A 20,870-nucleotide genomic window follows, 5' to 3' on the forward strand; every position below is an offset into this window, starting at 1 on the left:
CCTCAGGAAAAATACTTTGACAATCACTGCCATCTTGAGTTACAATGCTTACACCACCAATGGCTAAACAAGTATGCAATGGAAGCCTATGGGGCATACTAAAAACCTCAAAGTAAACTGCTTCTTGTTTCTATGGAACAGGCCAGAAAGGTATTAGAAGTCTGGTAGCATTACCAAAATCCATAGAGAGATGTACTTATGCACATTTACCTCAATAAATATTAAGAAACTTAAAGAATGACTGATTATACAGACAGCCACTTATCTTAGTTTTCTTTGGTGCAGCTGCTCTCTGTACAAGCGATGACAGTCATATTCCTGTTGCTTACCAATGAAGCAGAAGAAGGAGCCCCTTATCCACAACACTCAATTAACTTGAAAGATGTCTAACTTATATGGAATTGTCAAAATAATGAATTCTACAATTACTGAGAACATAGGTTTGGATGACAGCTCTACTTTTATTACAGATGTGGGCCACTCAAATGTTGTTCATACCGATGGTAAAAAAAACCCTCTAAATTTGGTGAATGTGGGAAGTTCTCTTAAGTGGTTCTTGCACAAGGTTTATTTTCATATGACCAAGATTGTGTAAAAAAAAAAAACAAACAAACAAAAAAAGAAGTGGATTTTCCTGTGTTGTAAATGATTCAGAAGAATCTAATGTTGTGAATGCTTTGTGTGTCGTCTTTTGGCTGCAGTCTCTAGTGATGTGCATCGACCAGCTAGAAGTTCCTCTGAACGTTTTGAAAGAGAAGGCATCAGAGTTGGAACAAGTCAGCTCTGAGTCCAGCAAAGCTGTTGCGGGCCACTCTGTGTCATCACTGTGGCAACGCTGGAGCAGGCTGCGCAGTGTAGCCCGAGCCCAAGAGAGGGCGCTGGAGGACACGGTGAGAGAGTGGAGGAACTTCACTGAGAAGGTAAAAGAAAATGCAGATTGTTTGTGTCCGTACATATGGAATGAGTGGCGTCTGTGCGTTCTTGTGTATAACTAACCATCAGAGTTCCCACAGTCACTCCGTAGCATTTGATGCCAAAGCTTTTTATACTACACGGAGCTTGTAGTCTAGAAACTCTTGCGCTTCATCTCCAGATTTGGGTTGAACACAGCACCGGCTGATTCCCAGCTGTGATGTAACTTCAGGCTTTAGGCCAGTGTGGTCTTGCCAGAACAGCATGTCATGTTGCATTTTCTCCCTCCTTGCTCTATTTTGAGTGCAAATGCTGTCGTGTCACATGAATTCTCATATGGCGCTGTTCTCTAAAAGGAAATGAGGTCAAGCCGGTAGTAATGCTCACTTCCTCATATGTGGCACATTTCTGCTGTCCACTGTGTTTCTATGGCCCCATTGTTCAAGCCGTTATTTTGACCCTCTGGACTTTCCGCCTGTCACTCTTACTGGGATGCTATTTTAAAAAGGGGAAGTTGAACATTTTTCACCCTGGTCTCTATTTTTAGAAGTTGTAAGATTAATCTTTTCTCTCAGGACAAAATAAATTTAATCAGTGCAATATTGATATTGAATGAAAACACCATCACGGGCTGACCAGCTACAGCGCATCCAGAAAGTATTCACAGAGCTTCACTTTTGTTATGTTACAGCCTTATTCTAATATGGAGTAAATTAATTTTTCCTTCAAAATTCTACTCACAACACCCCATAATGACAACATGAAAAAAATATTTTTTGGAAATTTTTGCAAACTTATTGAAAATAAAAGCTAATAAATCACATGTACATAAGTATTCACACTCTTTGCTCAATACTTTCTTCTTGAACATGAGGCCTAAAAGCTTGGTGCACCTACCTTTGGGCAGGTTTGTCCATTCCCTTCTCCCACGATCGCTCAGTTTAGATGGGCGGCCAGCTCTAGGAAGAGTCCTGGAGGATCCGAACTTCCTCCATTTATGGATGAAGGAGGCCACTGTGCTCATTGGGACCTTCAAAGCAGCAGAAATGTTTCTGTACCCTTCCCCAGATTTGTTTCTCGAGACAACCCTATCCTCGGTCTACAGATATGTTATGTGCCGACGCGGGTGAGGAGCGGACCTGCGTCTGACTGAACCCAGCGCTAAATAACCAGAAAGCGGTTCCAAAAACAAAACATTTATTTCCCTTTCCGTGCAATAATTGTGTACAACATAATATATAGCTTGTCTGGCGGAGTGAAGGACGGCGCGCTCTCCAGCGCCCAAAGGGATCGAAGCCCGCAACACATTCAGGTCTGACTTTAAGCTTTATGTAAATGAGCAGCTTCTCACAACAGGTGGAGGATCATCAGTCTACACGCCACGGCCGTGAGAAGCGAGCTGCACAATTCTCATCAATGTTCAAATATACTGCGTAACAAAATACCAAATTACTATTAACACTTATTCAGACAATCAATCACCTCTGATGTGTGCTGACAGCATGTGTCCCTCACCCGTCCTCCTTCACAGGCACGATGTGCCAAACCCAGGCGCTGTCCTCAGCGTCTCACAAACGAACGTCACAAGGTCGAGTTCCCGGCAGTTCTGCTTGAACCACTCATGGCTTAAATGCAGAACGCCATCTAATTATCTGCTTCAGCTGAAAGTCCTTAAGTCTGCACGTGAGCATCATCCACAGGTGCTGCGAGTCATTAGGCCTGCACGTGGACATCCTCCACAAGTGCAGCCAATAATGTTGATGAGGGTGAAGGATTCTTCTGCCAGCACCTTCTCCACAGACAAAAACCAGTTTGCATACCACCTGGAGAGCAAAGAAAAGAAAACAACACAAAAACAACCAGCCAAACCCCCCAACACACAACAAGATAATTCCTTTGACTTCATGCTTGGTTTGTGCTGACATTTACTGTCAACTGTGTGACCTTATTTGTAGACAGGCGTGTGCCTTTCCAAAACATGTCCAATCAACTAAATTTGCCACAGGTGGACTCCAATTAAGCTGTAGAAACATCTCAAGGATGAACAGTGGAAACAGGATGCACCTGAGCTCAATTTTGAGCTTCATGGCAAAGGCTGTAATTTCTTAGTTTTGTATTTTAATAAATTTCCAAAAATCACAACACTTTTTTCACATTGTCATTATGGGGTTTTGTGTGTAGAATTTTGAGGAAAAAATGGATTTCATCTATTTTGGAAAAATGCTGTAACATAACAAAATGTAGAAAAAATGAAGAGCTGTGAAAACTTTCTGGTCACCTAATGTATGGGGCAAGCTAAAAATACAGACAGTCGCTACTTGTTGCTACTGAACATGTAAAAATATCATTAGAACTGTCTGGTACCATGGATGGCATTCCTGTGGAGGTAAATGTGCATGTTTAGTTCACTGAATGTAAAGAAATATATTTTTTAAATGACCTATTATTCAGTTTGCTGCTTACCTTACCATCCTGCAAGTTCAGTGGGGCTCATTCCTGTCGATCAAGCCCCTATTCAGCAGTCGACTTATCATGACCTGTGCACGTTTACCTCTTAAAGAACCCTGTTCATGCTACCAGACAGTGCTAATGATATTTGTGCTTGTTCAGTAGCTACAAGAAGCACCTTACTTTGTTCATAAACCATCATGTAGCAGGTTAGCCTGTGACTCCATTAACTACACTCAGTGCGCCGTTCATTCTTTATTTTTCAGTACGACAAATTAGAATGACAGCTTCTGTGACACACATGTGCCGACTTCAATGCCTAATCTGTGTCTCCTTGTGTGATGTCTCCTCTGCATGCCAGTTGGAGAAGGTGGGCTCGGTGTCCGCAGACCTCCACAGTCGTGTCCCAGACAGCACAGTTGAGAAGGCAGCCACTAGGGCGGCGCTTCAGAGCTTGCTGGAGTACCACGACTCATTCAGCTCGGAGGTGGAGAGGGAGCAGTCCATCTTGGCCCTACTGGGGCAGCACACTCGCATCCTCAGAGGAGAGGAGGAGGGCCAGGAGAACGGACACGATGAGACGCAATACCTGCAAGAGATTGGAAGCATGCAGGAGCAGTATGACAGGTCAGCGATTCATCCCTGTGTGGCTACTTCTGCCAGAAACGGCAAAGATTTTTTTTTTTTTTTGGGTGAGGTTAGGTATTAGTTGTGATTGCTTTGCATTCAGGGTGACTGACTGGCTTTGTACCAAATCCATAAATTTCAAGAGACTGCTAAAAAAAAACTGCAATGAAAACCCTTCTGACAGGACACAAGTGAACATTTGGGGAAACTTACAGGCAAAACAGTAGAATAATGACACAACTACCAACAGGATGGAGGCTGGTGCTATTCTACCTTAGTCTTCCTGGATGTCGGCTTGTTGGATTCACTTTTCTCAGTTTCACCAACTTCTGGGTCTTGAATTTTAACGTTTGCCATTGCTGTTTATGCACAGCGAGGCATAAATAATGTCTCATGAGTGCTACTGAGGGCGCTGTAGGGAAAATGTAAGTCAAGCTGAAAACATTATGTGCTACAAGCCCAACAGGCATCACCCTCGAACCACCTCCTGCTTCTGTCAAGAAATAACAGGACTGATCAGGATTAGTCGATTAGTGTCCTGTTCCTGAATAATTTTGTAGTTTTGTCCTCTTGTCCAGTCTTGTGCTCCAGGTGCGGGCGAGCAGGGCCCAGGTACAGCAGGAGCTGAGGGAGAGGGAGGAGGTTGAGAAGGAGCTGGGTTTGGTCAAAGGCTGGATCCAAGACACTCGTGGTTTGCTGCTAAGTCCAAATGCAGATCTGGATTCACTGCTGCAAGAGTTGGAGGTAAGATAGACGTGAACATACACAGCGAATTAAGAAAGATGAGGTGTGTTTTTAACAGGCTGTGCAGCTTAGTTGGAGGTCAACACAAAATACTGCAATTTGCAATCCATCAGGTGCTTTTGTGTGTGGATGTATTTTTTGCAGACGGCACATGGTGAGGTCATCAGTCGACGTCAAAGCGTGGAACGTATGACTGAGCTGCAGCAGTCTAAGTACCAGGATCTGCAGGCTGCTCTGCCCTCAGAACTCAGCATGCAGCTGGCTGAGGTGGCTCTGGCTCTGGGATCTGCAGAAGACCAGGTGGACCACTCCTGCCTCCACTGAGTATTATCGTAATCTAAAGTAGTATATTAGCCAACTGTTACAAATAGGCAGTTCCACAGTCAAGGTGGCTGCAAATCACCTTCTCCCTGCAGAATAATAATAGTCAAGTGAGGAAATTCTTGGTAATCTCTCTTAATCGACAGTTCCATGAGTGTTTCTGCCATCTGCTTTAGGTCCAGGCACGAGAAAGGGAGGTGCAGCAGACCAGAGATGTGAAGGAGGATTTCGGCTCCAGACTTGTGGACATTCAGGCTAAGCTGAAGAACATCACTGTGAAATTGGAAGACAGGGGTGCCGACCTGGAGGAGGCCAAAGAAGAGACCAAAGTAATCAACCAGACAGATTGAGTAATTAGCAAGCAATTAACCCCTAAATTAGCTGTTTATTTTGCAGATGTTGAGGTTAATGAGTATGTGAGAGTTGGAATGGCGCAAACTGAATTCTGCCTTCAACAATGACCCACTTTTGTGAAGAGTATTCCAGATGGGAGACAGAGCCCCTTCCTTGTTGTTCTTTTTTTCTTCTTCTTCTTTCCTAACCCCAACTTTTTTCTTCTGTCAGTTATCTGTTGGAAGATCCACAGTGTGTGTTTTTTTTTAAAGGCTTTTATTCTGGCAGAGGTAGCCACCTGAGATGTGCCAGGTTTATTGATGTTTACTTCCAGCCAAACCCCCCTCTCTTGCACACCTCTCTGTTTCTTTGATCCCTGTCCGTCTCACCATACTTTCTTACCCTTGCTGTTCGCCTCCCATCCTCTCTAGACTCTGTGTGAAGAGTGCGAATGCTGTGCTCGCACTCTGGCCGAGTTGGGAGGAGCAGTGCAGGAGTTTGGGGAGCAGAACCCGCTGCTGTGTAAGCAGTTGGGAGACGCTGTGGCCAAACTGATTGAGATGCAGTGCCAAACCACACAGCAGGCCCAGGACAGAGCCAATGGACTGAAAAGGGTGAGTTTGTCATTCAGGCCACCATTTCAACTATGGGAGACTAATATAGGGCAGCTTCACAGCAAGAAGGTCCCAAGTTTGCTTCCAACCTGCTCCTTTCTTATTTTTCATGATAATCTATCTGTAGGTTATTTTAGAACACTTGTTTGACCTTTTTTTTTTTCCTAAAAATGACTGGAGACACCTGTTTTGACCTTTGACCCATGCAAAATCACCCCTCAGTAACCTCTGAGACTAGAGAGCAGACTTTTGGCTTGAAGTCCTTCAAGATCCCACATTTCTGTTTGCTCGAATTGATTTATTTATTTTTTATTTTTTTAATGAATATGACTGGAAATCTCTCTTTGACCTTTAACCCCAATAAAATTGGTCGTAGTTGTATCTCAGTAAAAGTTGAGTTTAGAGAGAAGATTCTAGGCTTAAATTGTCCTGAGATCCCACGTTTCTGTTGTTATATATGTGTGTGTGTATATATATGTATATATATATATATATATATATATATATATATATATATATATATATATATATATATATATATACGGTTAGATATGTCACTTTCAGTTTACGGAGACATAATGCAGAGTGGAAATATAACTGTTTTCTATGTGGCTGGTGTTGGATCGTAATTTTTTTTTTCCTCCTTTCCCCTCATCTGTGCCTGGGGAGCAGGCAGAGCGACAGGCTGAGGAGTATAATGGAATGAAGTCTTTCATTCTGGGCTGGGTGCAGAAGGCGGAGGCTCTGGTTACGAGTAACATCATTTGGAGTTCTGCATCCCAGCTGCAGGAGCAAATCAGATCTCACCAGGTGAGTATCGTACAGAGTCACCCAGCGGCGATGATAAATGGGAATAAGTCGAAAACATTATTCAGATATCACTGTAAATAGGTCTTGCTGCTTTCTACATTAACATTCCTCCCCCTGATTTGCTCCAAATTTGCTGCTAATTGGATTCACACTCTTGTTTTGCTTCTAATGAAATGTCACCTACTGTGCAGTTTGTTGCCCCACATTAATTAGTGCAGTTGCACAAAACAAACTCTCTTCTCTTTGGCTTTTTTTAAATTTGTGCCGCTCAACGTCTCAGGCGCTGCTGCGGGAGTGTCGAGGTCTCCATGGTGACTTGGAGGCCATGGCGGAGAGAGAGGAACAGCTGGGGAAGGTGTTACAAACGGAGGGATGGAGCCAGCAGGTGAAACACCTCAGCCGGCGCACCGAGGAGCTGCAGCAAACCGCCAGGTCTCGGCTCCAGAGTCTGCAGGATGCAACTAAGGTGAAGTCCACATCAGGCTGAAATGGGTCCATGTGACAGCGTGATCAAATCTGATTCGCTTTCATATTCAAAATAGTAATGTCTCTTAAATTCCACACATTTCAGTGCTGCAAACAGTAACACTCATCACAGCTGTGTACCAACACTGCCCTCTTATGGTTATCCACGATTCTGCACTGCTGACCTCTTTTAAGGCTGTGTGGTGCTTGTGTGACTGCCAAAAAAGCTGGTGTCCAAGCTAAAGTCTGTTGCTGACCACTGCTCAAAATTCCACCTGTGTGTTTATAATATAATTGATTACTTAAAGGTCAAGAAGCACAAATGCACAAGGATTGGTTTGGGTTGGTTATTACCAGTGGTGGGCACAGATAACCAAAAAATTAACTATGATAACAGAAAATAAGATAACTGAAAAGTTATCTTTGATAAAGATAAACCACCCAAAAATGTATCGGAAGTTACAGATAATCGATAACTGATAATTCTGGTGTTGTTTATGGGACATTTGCAGTTACTAAAGAGCTGAAATTTATTTTTAACACGATAAAAGATCTAAAGAATAAGCAAGAATGTTTGATAATGCTGCTCCCTGCAGAAAGCAGCACAGACAAATTCTGAGAGCACCCACAAAATCAACTCTTTACTAATCATAATCATTTTTCTTTCAACATTCTGCCCCTGCTGGAAGCTCTTGTTTACAACAGTGCTCCCACCACAGAGCTACACCAAGAGCAGCCATAAGGTCAGCTCTCTATCAATTTCAACACTCCGGTCAGGCGGAGGTCTTGAAAAATAAAGACATACTAACTTGTGGTTTTTTGAAAATACTGATAGAATAACTCCATTAATGTCAATTCTGTCATTTGTACAAAGTTAAAATATAACATATATCTTTTAATGTTGAATAAGGCACTAATTCTGAGGTTTTGTAACAAACACAGACCGCAAAGCATTCTAGGTAAAAGTGCTAAACAGTGATTGGTTCAGTAATCCATTATGTAAACCAACATGTTAATGTGACGTGTGTCGTGTGTTGGTTTAAAGATAAATGTGCTTTTGTAAAATATTCCATTTTTATTTGTAAAAACAGGCATTTTTATGGAGCCCTGGAAGTGTCATCGCAATTGCATGTTTTAAAACTTTTATGATGTTGTAAAATGTGCACTCACTATTAGTAAGTAAGTAAGTACATTTATTTATATAGTGCCTTTCACAGACATAAGGCCATGTACACACGTTGTCGGGTATTTGTAAAACCGAATATCTTACCCTTTCAGTTTGGGGAAAAAACTTCATCCATACTACGTCGTTTAAAAAAAAAAATCCATCCACATCGAACCGTATAAATGTGTTGTAATTAGTCTGCCAAACCTTTGGGTGGCGGTACTGATTAAAATTCTATCCAATCAGGAGCCTTATTCTCTTGTAGTCACTTCCACAAAAACTAAAAACATGGCACCAACCTCGTTCGTGTGGACCGATAAGGAGTCGGAATTACTTCTAACCGTAGTTTTAGAATACAAAGTTAACATATATGCACACAAAAAGCGCCTGGACAATGGACAATACCAACACTTTGAGAGCAGCCATGTACCCAGACATTTAATACTGCCATGAACACTCCTGGTCAGTAGATGGCAGTAGCGGCCTTGAAAAAATGTCAAACAAAATTCTAGATAATCCGTGTCTGCTACATTTAAGATGCGTGGAATTTAACAAACGCAAATACACTAACATCTATAAACCCAGAGAATATATTCACGAGAGTTTTAGGCACTAGAGTTTAATGCTGTTATCTGTGGACCCTGAACAGAGTGTCTGAAATGCATTTGTCCTGTCGTCAACGTCTGAGATTTCCTTATGCTACCCATAAATGCATTGCTGCCTGGCGACAGCACTGTGCTCACAATAAACCTTAAAATTAGCATGTTACTTTAAAACGAAAACATATATCTGATATTTTCACTTTATAAACTTCAGACATGACAATAATTTAAATACCTTGTCTAAAATGAGTGGTTAAAATTTGAACCATAAGTTAACATGTATGCCTCTGGATGACTTGGGGACATTGCGAGTTATATTAGTATGGTGTTAAAAGAAATGACTTTTTTGGTCATATTCTTCTTGCTTACAGATGATAGAGTGGTTTCTGTTTACAGAGGGTAGAATAACATGCTTATTAGGAAAACTTTTAACAGGCATGGTTCAACAGCTTTAACAGTTTTAAAAATGGTTTTTCACTGTTCATCTTAGTTTAGTATGTTATCAGTCTTAAAGTTCTCGGATGGTAATTCACTCGGAAGATAATATTCCGATGATGGTTTTAAATTTATCTAAAAAGATAATCCGATAATGAAAACATTATCTTCGATAATTATCTGTATCGGATATAGGAAGGTGCCCACCACTGGTTATACCATCATTACTTGTCACCTCGTGCATGTGTTTGAAACCGGCATAGCTAGCATTAAGTGGTGTTTGCGTGCTCAGTGTCATGGTGGTTTCAACGCAGTGCTTCCAAAGATGAGTCTAAGACACTGAATGGGTTGATTGTTTGGTGAAGTCAATTTCCTTTGCAGGAGAACCAAGGTCCAAGTCTTTATGGTCCTGGTACTTCTGTCTTACTGTATAGCTGTCAAGATTTGTGAGCTAAGGTGACGACTGCATGTCTTTGGTACTTGGTCCTCTTCAGACGTTACTGTGTCAAATGAGTGGTTGCTTTGGGAGACTCAGTTAAGAAGTGTCACTCACATGGTGAAGGAAGGCAACTAAACACTTTGGCCATGTGTACCTGCAGTCATAGTCCAGCATGCTGGTGCCTCAATGTTGAGCACACCCGCAGCTGGAGAAGACCAAGGAGATACCCAAGGTCACTGGATACAGTAGATAGAACACTACTTTTGAGAGTTGGGGGTGGACCAGTGCTTCACTTGGGTTTTGCTATCTAGGACTCAAGCAGGTTCCGTGGTGTGGTGGATCCAGCGACTTGCAACACCGTTGCATCCTCCCAGACCTGAACTTACCCTGTGTCACAGAGGTCTAAAATGATCCATTTGAAGCTTAAATTTTGTTTATAACAGGAGAATTTCTTCCTAAAAAGTCATGGAAATGTGGGACTTCAGGGATGTTTAACATGAAATCCCAAATATATGTAACTGTAATAGGCAGATAAAAACAGATTTTGCACAATGTGATCCCTTTAATGACAGGTTTTGCAACTGAACCGTCTGTAGGTGCCGGTCAGTTGTGTATTGACATTCCAGTATGATGCATATTAACAGGTTCTGTTCTCACATCGGTGTCTCTTCACAGGACATGCTGCATCTGGAGGCAGAAGTGAAGAACCTCCATGCTGCCGTGGACCAGGTCCAGGTTACACTCGCCTCACCTGAGCTCAACAGACTCAGCCTAAGAGAGCAGCTCACACAGAGGCAGGTAAATGTGAAACTCTTTCTTTGAAATTTGAAGTTATTAGAGACTTGAATACGCACACACATGGATAACTTTGTATTCAATCAGATTTTACTAGCAATTGCACAATCGTTAAAGGCATAACTTGCAATCAAATGGTAGGAAAAGAGTATAAAGTCATATTTACACAATAATAATAAATGCTATAAATGTGCAGATGAAAGCAGCAGCTCAGACACAGCAGCTGCACGTTGATGTAAATCTATCTGTCCTACAGACAGTACAGCTTTATTACACATCCAGCTGTTCCTCCATCCTCTCTAAACCTTTTAAAAATCCTCCATTAAGCGTCTGCTGGTGGAAATGGAGAGCTTCAAACAGCAGGTGGCGGCAGTACAGCAGTGTCAGAGCGCCCTCCGGCTACCAGAGGAGGGTAGTAGCCAATCTTCCGATCTGCCGCACAGCACAAACCCTGCAGCAAGAAGCCAGCCAACTGCAGCATACCACCATCCAGCAATGCAACATACTGCAGGTAGGGGGCAGTTTGCATATTACAAACCTCCAGGCTAAGACTGCAAATGATGATCAATACACGAGTGAATGTAAAAAAAAACCTGACAGTGATCCTATGTATCCATAGATCACAATTTTACCTTTAAGCTCAATGAATAAATTAGCAGAAAAATAGTAACCTTCACAATTAAATTCTAAATCACCCATTCAAGCAAATATACCCAGTAATTCTAGCACAATGCAAAATTGCAATACGAGTATCCATCTGATGGTTTTGTGCTCCATGCGGTGCTGTTAAATAGCTGACACCACCCTGACCCTAACCTAAGTTAGGGTCACCCATCCTAAGTCGTTGATTTACAAGCGATCCGGCTTTAGATAGATAGATACTTTATTGATCCATTACAGGAAATGATGCTGTTGCAGCAGCTCACACAGACATACACAGCTTTAGCTTTTCCACACTATGCTCCCTGCTCCCCAGGAGGCCGTGGTGCAATATGAGCAGTATGAACAGGAAGTGAAGAACCTCCAGCGACTGATAGAAGAAGCCCACCGCATTATTCATGATCGGCCCGTCTCCACGAATAACATTCAGGAACTTCAGGCTCAGATTCACCACCATGAGGTAAGTGCACTTTCCCAAACCTTCATATCTTACATAAAGTACAGTATGCACAAGTACAGTGTACTTTTGTTTGTCACCAGTGGTCACTATATCAAATACCAGCAAAGTAGGCAGGAGGTGACTCAGTAGGTCATATGTACAGTAGATGAAGGCACTGCAACAAATTCCATAGGGAACAGAGTAATGGAATAACAGATCTTCCCTGAGATCTTCTAGAGGGCCGTGCATTTGGTATTTAGGGAAACCGTTTATGTGTTTCCTCTGCTTTATCAGTAACAAGAACAATGACAGCAACAAAAAATGTCAGAACAGGGAAGCTAAATTGGAAATTGTGGCTGATATATTTGTTGTGTTTAAGATGTTGAATCTGTACAATAAGCAACTCGATCCCCCATCTTTGTGCTTTTGCTTTAACTTGTTTGTCAATCATTTATTTATTTCTCGTCCCTGTTGTTCTATTTGTAAAATTATTTGTAAATTTGAGATGAGAGATGAGATTTATTATCATTGTCATTACACGAGTGCAACAACAACAAAATTACGTTTACACTCCAGTTACCTCAGACAAAATACAGCAATTAATTCACAATTATAACTAGTTGAATGTAATAATGGCACACATCAGAATTAAAGACAACACATATACATTTGACATTGTTTATGTGCACTAAACTTGAAGCAGTCCGTCATCCGAATTGAGGGAAAGTGGGTGAAGGTCGCAGCAGGAGGGCCTGCACCGCCCAGCTTGGGGAGTTGAAGGCTGCAGCAGTAAAAACCGTGCTGCCTCCAGGGTGGCAGGGAGGAAGCCAGAGTGAGGGGAGTGGAGAGACATGGGAGGGAGGGTAATAGGGATGGATGAGGGAGACGTGCGTCGTGTGCAGATGAGTTAGGTTTGTGTCAGTTTCTGTCTATGTGTGCGTAAAGTCTGACATTGCTAGGCAGCAGCAGGTGGGGGGGGGGGGGCATAAATAGATAAGAAGTGATAGCTGAATTCCTTCACCAAGGCCATAGATTCTTCTGGGGTAAGAACACTGTTGTCAAATTTGTTATTTGCATCATGCTTATTTATAAGTCTCTCATTTATATATTTGTTTTTGAAATTTACAATTTATATTTGCACTCTAAGTTATAAAAATGGTTTGTTAAACAGGTTGTGATTTTCACAGTTAAAAAAAAACTAACTTTTTCTATACTTTTTGTTTTGTGTGAATTTAGGTTCATTGTGTTAATACAGTATGTCAGAATGAAAGAAAAACTGCAAAGTCACACAGGTGAGGTTGTGCTGAAAAAAAAATGACCCCAAACAAGGCAAAGGAAACAGTTTTTTAAGATAAATTATGAAGGTTAAACCAAAAGTAGTTAAAAACAGCAAATTATACCCTGGACTCCAGAGGGTTAAAAGAATAGACCTGCTGGAGTTGCCAGCACTCCCTTCACTCAGTGAGGAAAGTGTGTGAACCTTGACAGCTCAAACGGGTCGTCTATGCCGAGTAAATGAATGCAGGTATTGTCTTCATGCTAATGCTGTTTTTGTTGCTTTATTTGTTAAAATAAATGTCATATTTGAGTTTCACCATGAAGATTCGAATTTGGCTTACCGTAATTCATTCAATGTCAAATTTAGTTGTCGACTAATGATACCCAACTAGTAGACTAATGATTTTCATTAGTTGTCCCAACCCTATTCATAACCATCTGTTCATTAGTGTATAATAACCAGCAACAACAAATCAGGGTGTTTTTATGAACTTAGGATGAAGTGAGGCGCCCTCATGGAGGCCTTCTATGTTGTACCCCCATGTTGATACGGTAACCCATCAGGGACATACTTACTCCATCTTTCACATTTTGTAGTGCGGCTAGAAAACTCAAGAGTAATGAGTGGTTGCTTCCCTACACATAGTCTACTGGTTGCTAGTACAGGCGAACAAGTTCGAGAACTCTCATTTTTGAGAGATGGAGGATCATACATGTAGTCTGCGGGTCAACATGGGTATACGTACCCCCCCCACACACACACACACACAACTGTATTAACCTATGTGTTTTTCTGAAGCCTCAAGGGCCTTTCACACTGCTCAAGTTCAGGGCATTAAACGCATCACAGATCTCTCTAAAACCCATTGTTTTCAATGAGAAGTGTCGCGTTTCAGGTTGGCGCGATGCTCCTTCGGGAGCGTGCATTGCCGCTTGTCAGGCTGCTGCAGTGTAGTTCAGATGCAATAGCACAACAGCAATGTCTAAAGTATTCTTAGTGTAAAACAATGTTAAAATGTTGAAGTATTTGAATATAATATCTTTTTTTATGAAACAAATAGAGGTACTCCATACAACAACAACCTTGTATACTTCAGTGACAAATTTTGGTGTTTATGCCTTACAGAAAATGGCGATTATAGGGTATGTCTGTTTGTTGTGTCAAAACAGGTAGTGCACCCCAAAAAGTATAAACCTGAAGGGAAACAAAATCCTTACCGGTGACAGCATGATGCACTTTGCAACCTCACCACTAGGGGATACTAAATCCTGTACACTGTAGCTTTAAGGCTGATTTTTCACTTTATCAGCTGTGGAGTTATTTAACCAAACATTGCCCCTTTATCAGACGCATGATTGTTGTTCGCTGCCGTGGGCTGGTGGTTCGATTCTTCTGCACTACTCGAGCCTTTTGCTGTTTGTTCCTGGTGCACTTTGGCTTTGCTGAGTAAGCGTGTTTGCGAGCGAGCATGAGAAAAACAGATGCAATCTCTGCAAAACCAGCACTTTTTTTTTTTTTTTTTTCCCACCCACATTTCATCTTTCCCTATGTGGGTCTGGAAGATTGTATCTGCTTCCAATTACACGGCGGGTCACACACATCCTCGCGTATGAAGGCAGAGTGTTTATGTCTGACTCTGAGCTGAGCAGATAGCTGCTCCTTTACTGGCCCAGTTAGAAATAAAGCCCGATTATCAGTGCATTGACCATCTGTGGGACAGGGGGAGGAGGAGACGGAGGAGTGGAAGGAGGAGCTGGAGTCAGCCTGCCAGCCCAGCCTGTAATTTGACACCATCTCTGTCATTCTTCCACTCCTTCTCTCCTTACTGCCCTTTTTGTTTGAAAGGAATCTGCATTGAGGATTGGCGGAGGGGGGTGAGGTCACAGGAAGGAGGTTGGCGGAGGCAGTGATGTCACTTCCTGTTTTGTCCTTCGTATTTGTGTATGTCGCGCAGAGGGAGTGTCAGGGTTTTTGAACTATTTTTTTTCGTCTGCCGTTCAACCAAACATCCTGCCTTGTATGAGTCGCGGCCGCTGTGACTCGTGCGCCCGCGTGCTGCTCTGATTGGCTGCAGGCAGAGATACACAGTAGGAGAGTGAGGCAGACAGACAGACAGAGAGAGAGAGCGAGTGAGGCAGTGCTATTCTCTTTCTACCCTTACATACTTCGCGAGACCGGGAAGAGAGAAGAATGCCCCTCTTACTCCTCTCACACAGGCGCTACATTCAACACTGAATCACCTCAGTCGCCCTGTTTCTTTTTCAAGAGCCTTTTTGTTGTGGTTTTTCTTTTTAAACTGTGGATCGTACTCTCCTGACTCTGGGACGGGGGTGGGCGGTGTTCCCAATTGGGGGATGCTTTGACAGGAACTGGCCCAGAAGATCCGCGGCTACCAGGAGCAGATCGCCTCGCTCCACTCCAAGTGCAAGATGCTGACCGTGAAGGCCAAGCACGCCACCATGCTGCTGACGGTCAGCGAGGTTGAGGGCCTTTCGGACGGCGTGGACGAGCTAAGTGATGAGGAGCTACCCAGCGCTGTGGCAGCCGTTACCTCAGCTGACGCCAAGCAGCTTCCAGCACACCCCTCTGTTGTCATGGTGAGTCGCAATAACCTTCTTCGCAGAAATGCACAGACTCGCATAGAAGTGTGTGGCATTGTTGCACACCTGTACATTATTCTCGTCTGCAACCAGGTGCACGAGATATCCCAAGGGTTCTTGAAGGGTTTTCTGCAGGTTTTTGTAAAAATTGTTTGATTTGTTTATAATTAGACCTTTACTTGGCTATATGCCTTGGAAACAGTAACTGGAAGTAACAGTTGAAACTAGTGTTGGGACGAGTATTTAATAATGATCACTAATGATACCGACTAATCAACTCTAGGTGGTCTTCCATTGCCAATTTTTATCCGTTTCATCCCGATTTCCAAATTGAAGAAACTGGACCATTTTTTGTTAAATTGTAGCCAAAATCTTTATGTACTGCAGTTCTTACTGTTTCTCTTTTATATCCATTTACATATGATTGTAACTGATTACTGTTAATTACACCTGATTATGTACAATTCCTGTTATACAGTTGTTTTTGAAAATTTGCCTACACATGGATAAAATGCTACTTTGCTTTTTTCCCCCAACTTTTTCCAGGTAGCTAAAATTGTTGACAGTCAGGAATCAAAAATGGGTTATGGGACACAGGTTAGTGCTTTTCATTGGTGGTCCTGACCCTAATTAAAACTGGTTTGAGAGTTACTTCCATGCTCATTTCACAATCAGCAGTTTACAGTTCTATCTGTAGATTCCATATCAAGTCAAAAACAAATGAGTCTCAAAAATGTGCCAAATCAACATGGAGCTCCATGCCTGTTCTGCTGTGGTGACCCTGAAGAAAAAAGCAAGAAGCTGAAAGAACTTACTTTTTACTAGTTTCAGAAAAGAAAGTTTTCCAATATTACAGGATTTTTGACTTTGGAGTGGGCAAGGTCAGGGTCAATGGTAGATTTGGTTTACAGCAAATTGAGTCGGCTTTCTTCACTCACACACACACACACACACACACACACACACACACACACACACACACACACACACACACACACACACACACACACACACACACACACACACACACACACACACACACACACACACACACACACACACAGGTAACACCCAAAACATGATTAAAAAACTGAGAACAGTGCTTCATCCTAAAAGAGAGGGATCAGTGCAAGTAAGAAAAATACAAAGAAAAAAAATGCTATTCAAAGAGCTATATTAAGAGTGAACTCCATAAAATACTTGTTTAGTTCCACTAGGTTTATTGACATTCAACATTGTTGTGTCAACGTGACATGTTTGGCCATTCAGGTCAAGTAACATCTCGGAGCATGTGCAACATCCACCACACTACAGAACTGCTTTGGGTCCTGGATGGCAACCACCCAGGCAAAAAACAGATCCATCCCCACCTTCCGAAAGCAGCCAGCTTTCTGCTGCAGCCAGGTGTTCTGTGGCCGTCCCCTTGTCCTTTGTTGAGGTTCTCAACACATAACCTCCTGTACAGTGGATGATGCCCAGAGAAGTGTGCCAGATGGTTAAAATCTCGTAGTGGAGGTTCCATCGCCATGCAAGTGGTACCCTTTATCAGAGTCTCCATAAGTAATACTTCCTTTGACACAAAGTCATTCTGTGAGTATCCATGGATCCTCCAGAGTCACCTAGTGCTAAAGACATCCAGTTGCCTCTTTAAGTTACTGGTTAGTGTCTAAGTTTCACATCCATGAAGCACCAAAATCCTAAAGATTTGAATTTGATTCTCCTGCATAGGTAGCACCAAATACCTCTGTCCAGCAACCTCATGACTCCATGACTTAGTTATTGACTAACTAAAATATAAACCATAACTTCCCGTTGATGCTAGTGTTGAGGTTAATCATGTTAATCACAAATGAAGCGAACTGTGATTGACGTCAATGTTGATGCACACTGTAGTTTAAAGAGCAGGTAGATCTATGGGACAAAGAGCTGGGCTACAAATATGTAGGCCTTGGTCTGATTTCTGATCATGCAGCCTGTCTGTGGTTTTGGACAAGACACTTTGTCTGCATTGTCCCAGTCCATCCAGTTGTGAATGGATACCAGCCTGGAGATGGTAACCTACATTGGACTGGGATTCCATCCAGAGGGAGTCATAGCTCATCTGCTTCATGTTGTGGAGTCGAATGAGCACCAGCACCAGTAAGCTTCAGGGCCTCTGTAAGACGTCTTCTAACCACAGATTAAGCCAGTGTCAACATAACAATGTCAGATGTAAATATCAGTATACTCCAAATCTGGGAAACTTTCATTTGTATATTGAGCAAAATGTATTATTTTCCATTTCATGTTTAACTTTCACAGTTTCACAAACTTCTATCAATGCATGTAGGAATGACACTGTTATTAACAAATTTTCCAATATGTCTGATTTTTTTTTTAATCTGGGTCCCTGTTTGCTACATAAGACACACCCAGTAGGCTTTGGGGGTGTGGCAAGCAGAAACTCGTTTCCATTTAAAGCAACAAGTTCAGCGGCAACTTGTTTCTTAAAGACCTGTTTTTGTTTGTCTGTTTGCTTTTTAAGGATGCATCATATCAGTGTGGCAATATGTGGTTGCCTATATTATGGAATATACAACATTTTTCATCCTTTAATGTCACAACACTTTGCTTTGTCTTCTTTCTTTGTAAATTTTTTCTAATTGTGCAGAAATTATATATATACACACACAACCCCAAATCCAATGAAGTTGGAACGTTGTGTAAAATGTAAATAAAAACAGAATACAATGATTTGCAACTCCTCTTCAACCTATATTCAATTGAATACACCACAAAGACAAGATATTTAATGTTCAAACTGATAAACTTTATTGTTTTTGTGCAAATATTTGCTCATTTTGAAATGGATGCCTGCAACACATTTCAAAAAAGTTGGGACAGTCGTATGTTTACCACTGTGTTACATCACCTTTCCTTCTAACAACCTCAATAAGCGTTTGGGAACTGAGGACACTAATTGTTGAAGCTTTGTAGGTGGATTTCTTTCCCATTCTTGCTTGATGTACGACTTCAGTTGTTCAACAGTCCGGGGTCTCCGTTGTCATATTTTTGCACTTCGTATTGCACCACACATTTTCAATGAGTGACAGGTCTGGACTGCAGGCAGGCCAGTCTAGTACCTGCACTCTTTTACTACGAAGCCATGCTGTTGTAACACGTGCAGAATGTGGCTTGGCATTGTCTTGCTGAAATAATCAGGGACGTACCTGAAAAAAACATTGCTTAGATGGCAGCATGTGTTGCTCCAAAACCTGGATGTACCTTTCAGCATTGATGGTGCCATCACAGATGTGTAAGTTGCCCATGCCATGGGCACTGACACACCCCATACCATCACAGATGCTGGCTTTTGAACTTTGCGCTGGTAACAATATGGATGGTCTTTTTCCTCTTTTGTCCAGAGGACACGACGTCCATGATTTCCAAAAACAATTTGAAATGTGGACTCATCAGATCACAGCACACTTTTCCACTTTGCGTCTGTCTTTTCAAATGAGCTTGGGCCCAGAGAAGGCGGTGGCGTTGATGTATGGCTTTCACTTTGCATGGTAGAGTTTTAACTTGCACTTGCAGATATAGCAACGAACTGTGTTAACTGACAATGGTTTTCTGAAGTGTTCCTGAGCCCACGCGGTAAGATCCTTTACACAGTGATGTTGATTTTAATGCAGTGCTGCCTGACGGATCAAAGGTTACGGCCATTCAATGTTGGTTTTCGGCCTTGCCACTTATGTGCAGAAAGTTCTCCAGATTCTCTGAATCTTCTGATTATATAATGGACTATAGATGATGGAATCCCTAAATTCCTTGCAATTGAACATTGAGAAACATTGTTCTGTTGGACTATTTTTTTCATGCAGTTGTTCACAAAGTGGTGATCCCATCTTTGCTTGTGAACGGCTGAGACTTTTGGGGATGCTCCTTTTATACCCAATCATGACACTCACAATTAGTTTCCCCAGTTCCTAGATGCTTATTGAGTGTTGTTAGAAGGAAAGGTGATGTTACACAGTGGTAAACATACCACTGTCCCAGCTTTTTTGAAGCGTGTTGCAGGCAACCATTTCAAAATGAGCAAATATTTGCACAAAAACAATAAAGTTTATCAGTTTGAACATTAAATATCTTGTCTTTATGGTGTATTCAATTGAATATAGGTTGAAGAGGAGTTGCAAATTATTGTATTCTGTTTTTATTTACATTTTACACAACGTCCCAACTTCATTGGAATTGGGGTTGTATAAATATACACACACACGTGTGGTTTTCCTGGACGTCTCACACTGTGTATTGCTGCGGCGACACTGTGCCGTGTCACTTTATGAATCTGTCACCCTGTTGCCACAGCATATTATATTTGGGTTGATCATCCGGTTTTGTTTTTATATATATATATATATATATATATATATATATATATATATATATATATATATATATATATATATATATATATATATATTTATTTATTATTATTATATTTTTTTTAACTTATGTTCTTGCACACATAAGAAGCTGCTTGCCAACCCCAGACTCCCTCTTCCTTCCTCTGCCTGTCTTTTTGTGACTCAGATTTTGTGCTGCTGTTTGCAGTGTTGTTGGTCTCAGCAGTCAGGAAATGGAGTATTACTGCAGAATGTGTGTGTGTGGGGGCATAGATTCGTCCCTGCTACCTTTTGATTTGTGTAACGTCTTGCTATTGTTGCCACACTGACAGTGCTGCCCACTTTGAGCAGTTGAGTTTCCCACACATATGCCATTGTGCTGACACTTTCCGTTGGGTTCCAGTGCATCATTAAGCCCGGGAAAAGTCCTCAGAACACGTCATTAGATGGCGGTCCAAGTTCAGCCTTAACTGCCAGAAAGCAGCGCAGTAGGGTTTGACTCACATTTCAGCTCTGCCTCTCTCCTGTAGCGTACTGGCACACAAGCAACTGTGCTACTTTGGGGACAGCTGCTCTCGCACTTCTCACAGTCTGGGTCTTACTTTGTGCAAGTTTGAGCCTTGATCTCTCTGGAACATGCGTTCTTCTGGCTGCTTTACCTTGTTTGTGACTTATGTCATTTTAATGGTGTTGAGTCAGCAGTTGATGGATGACAGGAACGTGATACAATAGTTCTTTCAGTCCATACTGTACTATACTGTGTGTGTTAGTTTCCTGATAACACAAATTCCTTT

General features: G+C 41.9%; 1 protein-coding gene across 1 annotated transcript in view; it reads left to right on the forward strand.

The window, feature by feature from the left end:
- The window catches only part of syne1a (spectrin repeat containing, nuclear envelope 1a), a 218,844-nt gene that overhangs the window by 141,750 nt on the left and 56,224 nt on the right, over positions 1-20,870 (forward strand). The window contains 13 exon segments of the mRNA XM_034162578.1: positions 702-920; positions 3,722-3,987; positions 4,566-4,731; positions 4,876-5,031; positions 5,229-5,381; positions 5,817-5,999; positions 6,672-6,809; positions 7,090-7,275; positions 10,591-10,713; positions 11,038-11,121; positions 11,123-11,221; positions 11,687-11,830; positions 15,455-15,685. Of these exon segments, the coding sequence (XP_034018469.1) occupies positions 702-920; positions 3,722-3,987; positions 4,566-4,731; positions 4,876-5,031; positions 5,229-5,381; positions 5,817-5,999; positions 6,672-6,809; positions 7,090-7,275; positions 10,591-10,713; positions 11,038-11,121; positions 11,123-11,221; positions 11,687-11,830; positions 15,455-15,685 (2,148 nt within the window).

This window comes from Thalassophryne amazonica, chromosome 21 (genome assembly GCF_902500255.1).
Source record: "Thalassophryne amazonica chromosome 21, fThaAma1.1, whole genome shotgun sequence".
Taxonomy (NCBI): Eukaryota; Metazoa; Chordata; class Actinopteri; order Batrachoidiformes; family Batrachoididae; genus Thalassophryne; species Thalassophryne amazonica.